Source organism: Heptranchias perlo, chromosome 34 (assembly GCF_035084215.1).
Source record: "Heptranchias perlo isolate sHepPer1 chromosome 34, sHepPer1.hap1, whole genome shotgun sequence".
Lineage (NCBI taxonomy): Eukaryota > Metazoa > Chordata > Chondrichthyes > Hexanchiformes > Hexanchidae > Heptranchias > Heptranchias perlo.
Genome location: NC_090358.1, coordinates 5,314,750 through 5,328,645, shown reverse-complemented (window position 1 = coordinate 5,328,645; position 13,896 = coordinate 5,314,750). Strand labels below are relative to the sequence as shown.

Here is a 13,896-nt window from a genome sequence, read left to right as displayed (position 1 = left end):
CTGCCTAGCTGTGAGATATTGAGAGTGCCAGAATTCATTGTTATGTACTTACCTTTTTTTGGTGCTCATCAAGAGAAGGTAAGGGAATGCTTTAAGGAGACATGGTTATCCCAGCTTCCATTCACAAAGTGGAAGGGCCCTAAAAGAATGGAATGATTGGCCCTATAGTTTTGCTTTATTTTTTTTCGTTCTTTTCTTGTGTGCTTGGCCTTCACTTGGCAATCACTGTTACATCCAAATTGTTGCAGAAAACTGACCATTCTCTGCAATGATCCTTTGCATTTAAGTAGAACATAGCTGTTGCACTCTGCATATAAAGTGGGAGGGAGGGGATGGTAGAACATATTACAACAATTAAAAGATTATCAGTAAGTATCAAGAAATATACACTGTACCTAAGGAAACTCTTTCTGGGCACAGGTAATACTCCATTCTCTACTGCAAGCAGTTTTACCACAGTAAACATTAAAACACTTGCATTTATATAGCGCGAACTACATCTCAGAAACGTTGCTCAGTATTTCATATACAATGAATTACCTTGAAGTATAGTGATTGGTGATATGTAAGAAAAATTAGCAATCATAGCAATTCTTTAAGCATGTGTATGCCATCATTTTCTCTGGGGACTGTAAAAAATTAAATGCTCAATGTGAAACAACAATGCTTCAAAACAGAGCACAGTTTTGTGACATAAATAATGGAGGGGGACAAATAAGGATTCTGCAATCTGAATGAGCAAACAGTTGCCACTTCAATTTACAGGAAATGTGGCTGTCTTGATGATATAGCAAAAAATGTCTGCAGAGTGTACTTGATGCAGAACTTTTTTTGAAATTTCAAGCGCTGCTTTATGAGATTAAAAAAAAGAGCAGAAGTAGCATAAAGTAAGAGAGAAAAAAAGAGATATGTGTTGGCTGATAGTGTTGAAAATGTCAGTTCCAGGCAGAAGTCCAGCTTGTACCAGTCAGAAAGTATGGACCTATCTTATTGTAATTCATGGCTGGACCTCTATCATGCCCACAGACAGCTGTAAACCAGCAGCCCATAGCATCCCAATCAGGCACCATGTTACCGAAGAATGCTGAAACACACTGGAACACCATTACTGCATCCATGCAGCACGTTTCTGTTGCACCCTGCGTGGCTGAATGACAGACTTGTCTTGTATTCCAGATGACAAGCGCTGGATAAAAACTTAAACAAATGGTGACCTTTAGAAAGATTAATTTGTTTACCAACAAATGTTCTTCTGTCATAAGAGATGGGGGTGACCTTCACTTCCCAAATGCTAGGTTGAAAGTATACTGATTGTAGTCATCTGTTCCCTAGCTCTGCCTTGGCAATTATCTCCTATTTTTGTCACAGTGACACTGTATTAATTTGTGTATTTATTGTAAAGATTTTATGAATGCAACACAGAATTTTTGAATTACTGCAGTGCAACCAAAATCTAATGGATTAGACGCATGCCAGATCACATTCAAGAGGAACAATCCATAAATATTGACTGCGGTTTTTATTATAAAATATAGGGAATAAAAACAAATGCAGTCAAAGTACACTTATGGACAATGAGTATTGTTAAATACTATGACAAGCACTTGTATGTAATTTGGATATGTGCTAACTCTGTTCAGGTGCTAATTTTATTTTAAATCATAATTTTCAGCCCTCCATTTTAAATGCATTCTAAGACTATTTGACTGCAAGCACCTCAATGTAAATTCCAAACATATTCAAGGGAATTAGTGTCAAATCTTTGAGTAATGTCTGTTTTTAGACAAGTTAAATGGTTTCAATGAAGTGTAAAAAGTCACATAACAATAGCAAATTGCAGCTCTACAAACCCGACTTTCAAAGCTGCCCATAATGACAAGGGCATATTGTGAAAAATATATCACTCTTAAATGATCAGCATGTGATAATCCCCTTTTTAATTATCTAAATTTTGATGGCATTTTTTGAGCGCAACATCATCAATTCCAGGGAAATCATGCTCATTATAACAACTAGTGGATAGGATATAAACGGAGCACAAGCCAAACAGCAAAAGTGGCAACAGCGTCAGGATAAAAACAGTCACAATATTGCTTTCGTTAAGTTTGCTCTACAAAAGTGTTTGTTTTACTGCACATTAGTGCCTGCTCCCAGCCAGTCTCAGACTGCTGCTTTACAATAATCTTCCTACTAATGTTATGGTTATATTATGGTTGTTTTCTGCACAGCACCACTATCCAAGTTGTGTATTACATTATACATTGAGGAAAAGAAGGAAAATATTCCCCAAAGAGTGAATAATCATATTTTCGGTGGTGTTTAATAATCAAAATTGTGCATGCTCCTGATTTTACTGTGGCTGACTTTGTGCAACATGAATTTGCTAATGGAAACAGCAAGAAAAATTGCCAATTATGACACACCTATAATAATTTTCATTTCACATTTCTCAAGCAGCTGATGAGACACTTAACCAGTATAAAAGATGAAAATGTAGTTAATCCAGCTGTGTATTAACAGTATTCATTCAAAAATGAAGTATTTACAAATGGCTACACAAAATGTTTGGAAAGTCTGGCTTAATGACCTGGATATACTTTGAGGACTTGTCGGTCTGCCTATTTGACAAATGAGGCCTGAGAAGGCAGCCCACAAATATTGTCAGGCTGCAACTGGGCCAACTCTGTGTCTATTGCTCCAAAGACCTGGAATGTTATCAGATTGAAGAAGAGCATCACCATGCCTTAACATGGAGATGAAAAACGTACATAGAAATGAATATGAATTAAAAAGTCTTAGTGCTTATAAATAGATGCTAAAAGCAGTTTAATCACACGAATAAATAAATGAATGTCAGTTGGAAATTCAGCCTGTTTTAGTTTGGAGATGAATGATATATATATGGATATATGGAATATACGTTCGTACTTATAGGCAAAAACTTTGTACCCACATAGAACAATTTTCCGAAGGATGTAGCAAGGAAAGTACTTTCAAAACTACTTTCAAAGAGCATTTAGCAACCATAATAGGGAAGGAGGTTCTGTAAAGTTCTGCACCTATGGAAGTTGAATTGAGACACTGACAACCAGGTGTGTACATTGATCAAATGGTTTACGATTGTGAAACAGATTACATCAACGTGTGCATAAACATTGTGCAAGTATGCTTAATAGTGCATATAATATTGATACAATACCCAAATGAATAAGTGTGCTTATGCACTCACAACTTCCCCTCTGCCACTGAGGGAAAATCAAGTTGTCTGCAGTGTATGCAGCACACGAAAAATTAGCACAGCCGTTACCATTGACACTAGACTTGCACCAAGCACCAGTTTAGATACAGACACCTGACAACATACAGATAGTGATGTGAATGAGGAAGCACTGGATACAGCACAGATCACTGGTGATGAAGGGACACAACATGTGGGGGTTGATGAAGGGTGAGTAAGTGGTTGGTGGAGGCCCAGCACACACTGCCTGCCCCTGCTCAATCGAGATATAGTGGTTCGAGGTTCTGTTTTCCAGCAGATGATACTATAATACATGGAGCTTGTTGTGCAGTTCCTTGGCTTCAAACTCATGACTATGTAAGGGATAGAGGATCGGTTATTTGCACTGTAGTCTACTATCGATCAGGGAGCAGCAAGGGTCTCTCATGAATGCTCCCGCTCCTGCTCTGTTTTTGGGTCAGAAATCCAATACTCAGTTAAGATAATCTTGAACAACCATCGAAGATTCCAAGGCTTCATAATGGCTCACTATGCTACACTCAGACTGGTCTGTGTATTGAGGAGATGGCCTCCAGCAGGGACATGTGTGCAGAGGCAAAGTAACTGAGAAACAGTGATGTCAGCAGCAGTTCTAGGTCACCAGGAAGAACTGCAAAAGTAGTTTCAAGCAATGCCTCAGAAAGCACCGAGACCCTAGCGACTCAAGCAAGGGATGCTCCAGGCAGTGATAAACGTACATCAGGGGTCGATGCAGATGGGGGCAGCGGGCATTCTGTAACACAGGCAGCTAGCTAGTTGACTCAGCACCCTTATTCACTCAGCTATGGGGGCACTTGAAAGAAAGGCATAGACATAATATATAAAAGTACACAATCTCATGGGATAAGCACAGTAGGAATACAGATTGAACATATCTACCACATGCACTGAAGCACCAAATAGCGAGATGCAACTGTCAATGATATTCTGTATTTTGGAGATGTTAGTAATCTGGTAAAACTCTAACTGCTTCTACTGCTGCTCCTGTGGTTGCTATTAAAGTAAATTCATCAGTGGTTTGGCAAAACAAGGCTTCAGTTATGCCCTTAATATAGCTTGAACAATGTAGCAACTGACTCCTGAATTGTCCCCTGTGGGCGCCTGGACGGACTCTGTGGCAGCGGTGACTTTGGGGGCAATTTTAACTTTGGGCGATGGTGTAAAACAGCGGATATCGAATTGGCCGCCCGTTATAAACCATATCTGATTTCCCTTTCCATTGATGTCAATGGAAGGTAAAATCGATCGGAGTGTACAATGAGTGTCCAATTCATTATCGCCCGTTTTACACCTTCGCCCAAAGTTAAAATGACCCCCTTTCACTCCTACTCATATTGTGGTTCCTGCAACTCTTTGCTGATCAGTTGACACAGCTCAATCACAGGAATTCTGCAGAACCTAAACTGCATCATGCGTTGGTCCTTGGGGAGTTCCAGGTAGCAATGTCTGCTGTGGTAGACTCTGTCCCTAGGGTAGTTCATTTTCACAGCAATGTTAGTTCTTTGCCCCCTGTGAACCACTCCACCATCTCCCCCTACACTGTGTAATAACTGACAATGATGCGGTGAGGCTCCAAATTCCGTTGCACTAATCACTGCTGTTAGTATTCTGGTGATGCCCCCTTTCCTTCCATTGACTGGCAACAAACTCAGAGCAGCAGTTTAGGATTTATGTTCCATTTACATCCCCCTGCAATATTTCTTTCCATTGACCTTTAACAAGTCATTTGCAATCCTCAACAAGCCCTTCACGAGACCAATCACTCACAGCCTCCCTGTTAAATGATAAACTGATCAGACTTGGAATATAGGGGTATTTTAATTTATTTCCAAGGATTAGAGATCATGATTACTGAAAATCTGCATCACCGTGTGTAATAACAGAATCCTCTATGTATTCCATGCCATCAATTTGGTGGCAGATCTCTAACATTTGACAGTAGCATATCCATCCTTAAACTATTCCAGCACCTATTGGCTAAAAATGGCTGGTTGTGTGGTTGAGAGAAAAGAAACGCCTATTTTAATGAGGAAACTTGGAACTTGGAGGGGAGATTTCTCTGGTCACTATAGGGCATATTTTCCCACAGGCACAGTTCCCATTTAATACACTTGTACTACATTCCTCTGTGCACTTTTTTAACGCTCCACATTAACCGAGTTGTTTTAAAATGGTGCAATTTAAGACAAGCACATTAAGCATTTGCACAGAAACAGTGCCGGTCTGACAATATACTCCACTGGGTAGCAACATCGTAAATGAATTTATGAAGATTTCCTCTGGTCAATATTTCTTTTTGATCGTGTTTACAATTTTAATCGAAGTACCAACCAGAAGGAGTCTTCAGGAACGCATTTACAATATTGCTGCATGAATCAACCAGAATATTTCTTTCCCTACTGTGAATAGCGTAGCCTCATTTTACATACAATTTTGCATTGATTGAGCTGCATGCACCCAGTTGTCAAAGTTTCTGATCTAACCTGCAAAAATGAGATGGAATCCAAGCTGACTGCAGTGGGTGCAGTACACAGGACTTTGTTGAAAGCGTAAAGGCTTTTTGGATTTCCTGATTTTCTAATTACTAAAAGCTTCATTTTCTCATTTTACAGTACAATTTTTCATTTATTGAGCTGCATGCATTCAATTGCCAAAGTTTGCTTTAGTTGCCAAGAATCTGTCAAGTAACAGCCTGAAAACCAAGTGACTTTCATCTGTGTTGCAGATGTCGTCATTAAACTAAAACTTCTCCATGGCTTCTCTGAAATCAAACCCAGAATGATTGTTGCATTTTTGTACATTAGAACAGTCTCTTTATTCCAAAAGTAATTCACCATGTGAAATACATTTGGAAGATGTGTTATGGTGCTATATAAATGCAAGTTTTTTTAAAACATATTAATAAAAAGGAATAGAAAAGGACATTTATCCCAACTCACCCATTCCACTCAAGGGACCATGTATAATTTGAGTGTTGAGTATCCTGTGTTAGGGTCCTCTCTAAAGATGTACACTGTGCTGCACAGAGCTCACAGCACAACGCAACTCACAACATAATAATGGCTGGAGGGGTTCAAAGAGTTGAGCTTTGGAACAGTAGCAGAGATACCATCAATTTCTATCTTTATTACTGGCAAACTTGTCCTCATACAGCCTACAGGCTTATCAAATCCAAGCTTTGCATCACCTAACCACCATTTATGATGTGTTCTCTCTTAGTTTGCCTACGTAACAAGAGTGGAAAGTTCAGAGGAACACTATAGTACTATTGAACAGATAGTGAAAGACAACACAGGTTGTGATGGAGAATGTGCAGTGAGAGGGCAACTGTGTATAAGGTGACATGTTTCTTCTTGTGTCCTATCCAAGCTTGTCTCAAAAGGAATCATACAAAGAGATTATACTGAGCTGCTACGCCCAGCAAATAGATCCAGCATGGTAGCTATCCCCTTAAAGTAATGAGACCTCTACAAGTACACCTTCATTAAATCAAATAGATTTTAACTAAAGCTGATTGTTATAAGTCCTTACTCCTATAATAAACCCTAGTAATTAAACAAAAGGATCTCACAGAGAAAATATAAAAGGTATACTTAGGGCCAATGCTGTATGAGAGTGTCAGGCAGGGGTCAAGGACACAGCTTCAATTAAAAAGAGAAAAGCCTTGCATTTATATAGCACCTTATCCCGTCTCAGAAACATCTCAATGTGATTCATATGCAATGAATGATCTGGAAATTCAGTAACTGATGTTATGTTTTGCACACAACAGGATTTCACCAACTGGACTGAGATGAATGATCAATTAAACCTATTTTTAGTGATACGGGCTGAGGGAGAATTGTCGATAGGAGAGCTGCTTGTTTCAAACAATGCCATTGGATCTTTTATCATCCACAAATAAGCATACTGGACCTTGGTATCTTATCCAAGGTTTAGGGATCCCGGCATAACAATCAGGAGCAGGAACCCTGGATGAACTTTTAAAAAATTATTCGTTCATGGGATGTGGGCGTCGCTGGCAAGGCCAGCATTTATTGCCCATCCTTAATTTCCCTTGAGAAGGTGGTGGTGAGCTGCCTTCTTGAACCGCTGCAGTCTGTGTGGTGAAGGTTCTCCCACAGTGCTGTTAGGAAGGGAGTTCCAGGATTTTGACCCAGCGACAATGAAGGAACGGCAATATATTTCCAAGTCGGGATGGTGTGTGACTTGGATGGGAACGTGCAGGTGGTGGTGTTTCCATGTGCCTGCAGCCCTTGTCCTTCTAGGTGGTAGAGGTCACAGGTTTGAGAAGTGCTGTCGAAGAAGCCTTGGCGAGTTGCTGCAGTGCATCCTGTGGATGGTACACACTGCAGCCATGGTGCGCCGGTGGTGGAGGGAGTGAATGTTTAGGTTGGTCGATGGGGTGCCAATCAAGCGGGCTGCTTTGTCCTGGATGGTGTCAAGCTTCTTGAGTGTTGTTGGAGCTGCACTCATCCAGGCAAGTGGAGAGTATTTCATCACACTCCTGACTTGTGCCTTGTAGATGGTGGAAAGGCTTTGGGGAGTCCTGACCTGCTCTTGTAGCCACAGTATTTATGTGGCTGATCCAGTTAAGTTTCTGGTCAATGGTGACCCCCAGGATGTTGATGGTGGGGGATTCGGCGATTGTAATGCCGTTGAATGTCAAGGGGAGGTAGTTAGATTCTCTCTTGTTGGAGATGGTCATTGCCTGGCACTTGTCTGGCGCGAATGTTACTTGCCACTTATCAGCCCAAGCCTGGATGTTGTCCAGGTCTTACTGAATGCGGGCACGGACTGCTTCATTATCTGAGGGGTTGCGAATGGAACTGAACACTGTGCAATCATCAGCGAACACCCCCATTTCTGACCTTATGATGGAGGGAAGGTCATTGATGAAGCAGCTGAAGATGGTTGGGCCTAGGACACTGCCCTGAGGAACTCCTGCAGCAATGTCCTGGGGCTGAGATGATTGGCCTCCAACAACCACTACCATCTTCCTTTGTGCTAAGGTATGACTCCAGCCACTGGAGCGTTTTCCCCCTGATTCCCATTGACTTCAACAAGGAATTTCCTTTCCCTAACCTGGGATTCTGAGGCCTACTGTAGCACCTGAACTAGAATCAGATAACTCAGTACAAACCTGAGCGATCTCATTATGATGAATGGAGATCAGCATCTTTCACAGTTCTGAATGCTGATCCCAGCACTCCAATCTAATAAAAAAAAAGTTCTGTACCAGCTATGGGCTCATGTCCATTTAGATTGAACACACTTTCCTCTGAAGACTATCACCCCTATTACAGAATAAGTCAAATTTCAACCCATTGCACAATCTTCTTGGAAGTCAAGAAAAAAAGAAAATAAAGCCCAGAAAATCAATTAATTGGCATGCTCCAATAACTGGTAGCTAAACCTTCAGTGTCATTGTCAAATATCATAACATTGAAAGGAATTACTATACTTACTTCAGTCATTTCGTTCTTAATAAGAGGAAGCTGAATCCCATAGTGCTCATTTAACAAATTTCTGTTCTGTGGGTTGCAGGGATCACGCAAGATCCTCATATCCATGGCTAGCTTGTGCTATTAAAAAGGTGAGACACTAGTTAACTTATTCAAATATATTTATGCAAGAATTGTTGTTTGCTTGTAAATGATCTAACAGTAGTACAAAAATGAAAGTTTAAATAAGAATACAGTTGACTTATTCTTTTTATAAGAAAGCTTTCACTTATATATCTGCCCTGTGTCATTTTTTTATTTTTCCCTTTATGTTCACTCTATATCATTCAAACCTATGTAAACAATGGGCAGGAAAGGGCCAGCTGGTCCATCAAGCCTCTTCCCTACTGCCATGGTGCAAGTTATGCACACCTGACCCCCATCCGCTACCCCACCCATTCCATCAGCCAGTTAAGTAATATCCTGGGAGGGGCAAAAAACTTGTGGAAATTCCACTCTGACTTCTATAGGTGATCAAACGAGTTCCAGGAAACCACAGTGACTGGCAGACACATTCCCCAATACCCACTGACCATTTATAGGCAGTGATGTCAGCCATAGTTTGGAACTTGTGCAGATCCCTTTTGAACATCTGCAGTGAATCTGCACTCACTGCACAAGCCAGCAACTTTTTACACAGGTTGATGGCTCTCCCTGAAAAGTAACATCTCTTGACATCTAACCTAGTTGTATACTTACGTAACTTATATGCATGTCCCTGGTCCTCCCTAACCTATCTAATCCAAACAGGAACACAGGAACAGGAGTAGGCCATTTAGCCCCTCGAGCCTGTTCTGCCATTCCGTTAGATCATGGCTGGTCTGTATCTTAACTCCATCTACCCGCCTTGGTTTCTTAACCCTTAATATCCTTGCCTAACAAAAAAAAATCTATCAATCTCAGTTTTGAAATTTTTAATTGAGCTCGCCTATAGCCTATCCACACGGACCAAATCTAATCCTTTCATTACTTTAAAAACTCCTCGAAATCTACATTAGCCTTTCATAGTAACTTTAAACTAGATATCAATCTAGTGGCCCTCTTCTGAACCTATCCAGGGCCTCTATATCACTCACCATGTGAAGGGACCAAAACTCGACACAGTATTCTAGATGAGGCCGAAACAAGATTTTATACAAGGACAGCAGTGTATTTCTAGTTTTGAATTCGATTATCCCAGCAATACATCCTAGCACTCTATTTGCTTTTGCAATAGCCTCACGGCACTGGTCATGATCCTTCAGGTTTTCATGTACTATGACAGCTAGATCTTTCACCTGACTCAACAGCCTTAAGTTTGCAACCCTCATGATGTAAACATGCTTGGCATTGCCCTACCCATGTGCATAACACTACATTTATCTACATTAAATGACATCTGCCAATTGTCAGCCTACTCCCCCATTGCATCTAGATCTGCTTATAATCTATTTTTCTCATCTAAGGTCTTAACACCCACGCACATCTTTATATCGACCACAAACTTGCAGACAGTTCCCCCAATGCCTTCATCCAGATCATTCATAAAGATAGTAAACAGCAACAGCTCTAACAACAGGAGTAACTGCTCCCCAGGCAGAACTACTGCTATTAATAACAACCTTTTATCTACCAAATCCTTATCCAACCCAAAATCTTCCTGCTAATCCCACAGGACTCTATCTTATGAAGTAGCCTATTATGTGGCACCTTGTTGAAAATCAAGGTATATAATGTCAAATGGACTACCTACATCCATCAACTTCCTCAAAAAATTCAACTAGGTTGGTGACATGTGAACTAATTTTCCAGATGCCATGTGCAAAGTCTCGAATAGCCCCTTCACTATCGAGGCGGTCATACAGTGTATTGCTAATGACATCTTCTAGCAACTTGCCCACAATTGAGGTCAAGCTAATGGGCCTGCAATACTCTGGTTATGACCTTTGTCCTTTTTGAATATTGGCACCAGTCCATGAAAACAACTCCAGACACTAGTGAGCTGTTAAATATTTGAGCAAGGGGCTTGCTGAGCTCAGTTCCCACTTCTTTGAGCACCCTCGAGTGAATGTTGCCAGGACCAGCAGCCCAATCCATTTTGAGACACCTTATTCTAGCCAGAACCATATCCGCATTCACTTTGACACTGTGAACTTTAGTGTCAGCTGTGCGATGTATTACTGAAAAGTCAGCATCGTCTTCTGTAGTGAAGACTGATGCAAAGTAGCCATTTAAAAGGAGAGACTTACATTTATATAACGCCTTTCACGACCTCAGGACGTCCCAAAGCGCTTTACAATCAATGAAGTGTAGTCACTGTTGTACTGTAGGAAAAGCTGCAGCCAATTTGCACACAGCAAAGTCCCACAAACAGCAATGAAATAAATGACCAGATCATCTGTTTTAGGTTATTGTTGAGGGATAAATGTTGGGCAGGACACCAGGAGAACTCCCCTGCTCTTCTTCGAATAGTGCCATGGTACCTTTCACGACCACCTGAGAGGACAGACGGGGCCTCGGTTTAACATCTCATCCGAAAGATGGCACCTCTGGCAGTGCAGCGCTGAAGTGTCAGCCTGGATTATATGCTCAAGTCTCTGGAGTGGACATGTGATATTGTGGGAATCCATCTGAGGATCCTTCAATGGCCTTATACAGTCCCCAACTAACTCCTAATATAGCTAAAAACAAAATCTTGCTATTGCCACTACCTTCTTCTCCAATGTCCTTTTGGCTGCTCTGATTGCAGCTTTTGTTGCCTTTTGGCTGGCACAAATGTGATGTCTCACGCTCACCAGCCAGGTTACCCTGTCCAGGCACATTGATGTTTTTGTTCCATTCCCTGCTTGAAGGGCAGGCAGGTGACCTGTTGTGCTTAAATCAGCCACTAGGAGGTGCACAAGACATGTCTGAATTGATCACAAGGTAATTGCAGCTGTTCATCCCGTCTTAGTTCATCCATCCTGAATGACCCCAATGTCCCCCATTGCAGTATCCAATTGACTCTTAAATGATTCTAGTTACTACTCTGTCTCGGAGTCCATTCCATGTGCCGATCCCTGTTGTGTCTGAAGAAGAACTTCCTCACATCAGTCTTAAGTTTGTCTTTTATCAGCTTGATGTTGTGGCCCCATTGTTGTACTCTTGCAATTTAATTGAAAATAATTTTCCAGATTTACCTTTCCAAACTGTTTACAATCTTACAATCAGTGATCTACAAGGTCACTGTTCAGACACCTCCCTGTCAAGGCTGAAAAGTCCAAATTTCTCCAGTCTTTCCTCATACGTCAGACCTCCAACATGGCATATCAGTGTTGTGGCTCCTTTCTGCACCGCCTCCAATGCTTAAATATCTAATTTTCCCTCCATTTGTCATTATCGTCCCTCAGGTGGTGCTGCCTGAACTTCAGAAAAAAAAAATGAAAGTACCTGGCTGGTGTTCATGACTTGAGAGGTGATTATTTGATGATCTACATTTGTGCCAGCCAGGTAAGCGGAACAGGGCAATAGCAATGTCTGCAACCCTTGTGGCGGAGACTGAATGGTGCTATGCAGCTTAAGGGAGAAAATTAAAATTAACTCACATGGGGTAGCCAGTGGTGCAGCATGTTGGTGCAAAAATGAAGAGACACGTTCAATCCCATACTCAAGTCTACTGTTCATCATCCTTTCTTTCCACTCCACTATTGACAGCAGAGCATCAGACACCACACCCCCCACACTCTTCCTAAACCTTTTCATCTTGCCATCTCTCTCTCTCTCCGCCATCAAAAGCCTTCTTGAAACCTACATACCTTCACTCACTTCCTTTATCTTCTCTCCTAGTCCTGTTTGGCATCCACCATTCCCCCTTGCAAAGCTCCTTAGGATGTTCATTATTTGAAAGACACTATGCAAATGTGAGTTGCTGTTTCTGACCCGAGCCATACTGGTGCGGGATGTGTTGAGCAGAGGCTAAGGGGAAGGGTAAATCATACAGAGTCCTTGCCAAACTGCTGTCATGCACTTCCTGGTAACTGCCTAACGACAGCCTTGGGAGAGCTCTGGAAGCGGGTAGTGTGCTGTACTCTCTGAGGGAGGAGGTGCCTAACCTGCAGGTCAGCAAAGGGGTGAATTTGGGGAAGAGGAAAGAGGATATGTACTAGCTCCCTCCGTGCATGCACAAAAACTCCTTCAAATAACATCAGAATGAGCACGGAATTACCGTCCTTCCTTTCTATTACTATAACAAAGTGCACTAATCTATCACACCCAACCTTCCTTCGGTGAATATATAAGGAATCAAATTGTGCTATACATGACTGCACAGACCTGTATTTACAGTACAATAAGGTGGCATGATTACATTTTCACTCCAACCTTGTTTCAGATGTGTGTTATGAAATAAACTAATAGCTTGGAGGCAAAAATATGACTCGTTTTCTATTCCTGCCAAATGATGTAATTTCGTGCTGGTAAAACAACCTAAAGCCTTTTAGAGTCTGTGAACACTAACATATGCTAATAAGCTATAAATGACTGGTTCAGACGGGAAATTCAATTTTTCTTATTGCATTTTCAAGTACGTAAGTAGCTAAAACTGTGCAGTAATATGTAGATGTGTAGGTTTGATGTTTAATACAATTGGGCAAAATCAGTCACTTTAATATAGATTCTGCTCATCCGAGTTTTCAGAAATATCTTTTAACACTTTTAGAAATGAGCAATTAATGTTATTGTTGTTCTTCATACTACACAGATATAAATATAATGGCGCCACAGCTAAAATTAATGCAAATTGTTTGAGGCCTGCACAGAAGGAGTGACTTTGGGTCTTCTGCAAAGCAGCATGGTATGCTTAGTTTATTTTTCTCTCTTTAATTTTCCCTCCTCTCCTAAAGATACGGACTCATGCCGGAATGCACCAGCAATCCTTCAGTACCTCGCCCAAGCTGCCATTCTTCATGTGTTGCTTACACAGTGACATTGTCAGGATATTTGAACACAAGGCATCACACCAAAGCTCGATTCTGCCCTCACTCAATATCCACAGTATTGTATTCTATTGACACCCAGGTTAAGATCAGCACAAACCACAGTCAGAACTTGGAACGTGTCCTGAGGTGCAGGTTTCACTGGGAGCATGGGTCAGGGAAG

General features: G+C 41.2%; 1 protein-coding gene across 2 annotated transcripts in view; it reads right to left on the bottom strand.

Annotated features, from left to right (window-relative positions):
- The window catches only part of iqch (IQ motif containing H), a 112,896-nt gene that overhangs the window by 87,278 nt on the left and 11,722 nt on the right, over window positions 1-13,896 (bottom strand). Inside the window, exons 1-2 of one of the 2 annotated variants that reach the window (XM_067971341.1) lie at window positions 11,010-11,031; window positions 8,746-8,862 (exon numbers count right to left, since the gene is read on the bottom strand). In XM_067971341.1, coding sequence (XP_067827442.1) covers window positions 8,746-8,850 — 105 coding nt within the window. In that variant the 5' untranslated portion in view covers window positions 8,851-8,862; window positions 11,010-11,031. Of the gene's footprint in view, window positions 1-8,745; window positions 8,863-11,009; window positions 11,032-13,896 lie in introns of those variants that run through there. The other variant, XM_067971340.1, reaches the window with a different exon arrangement.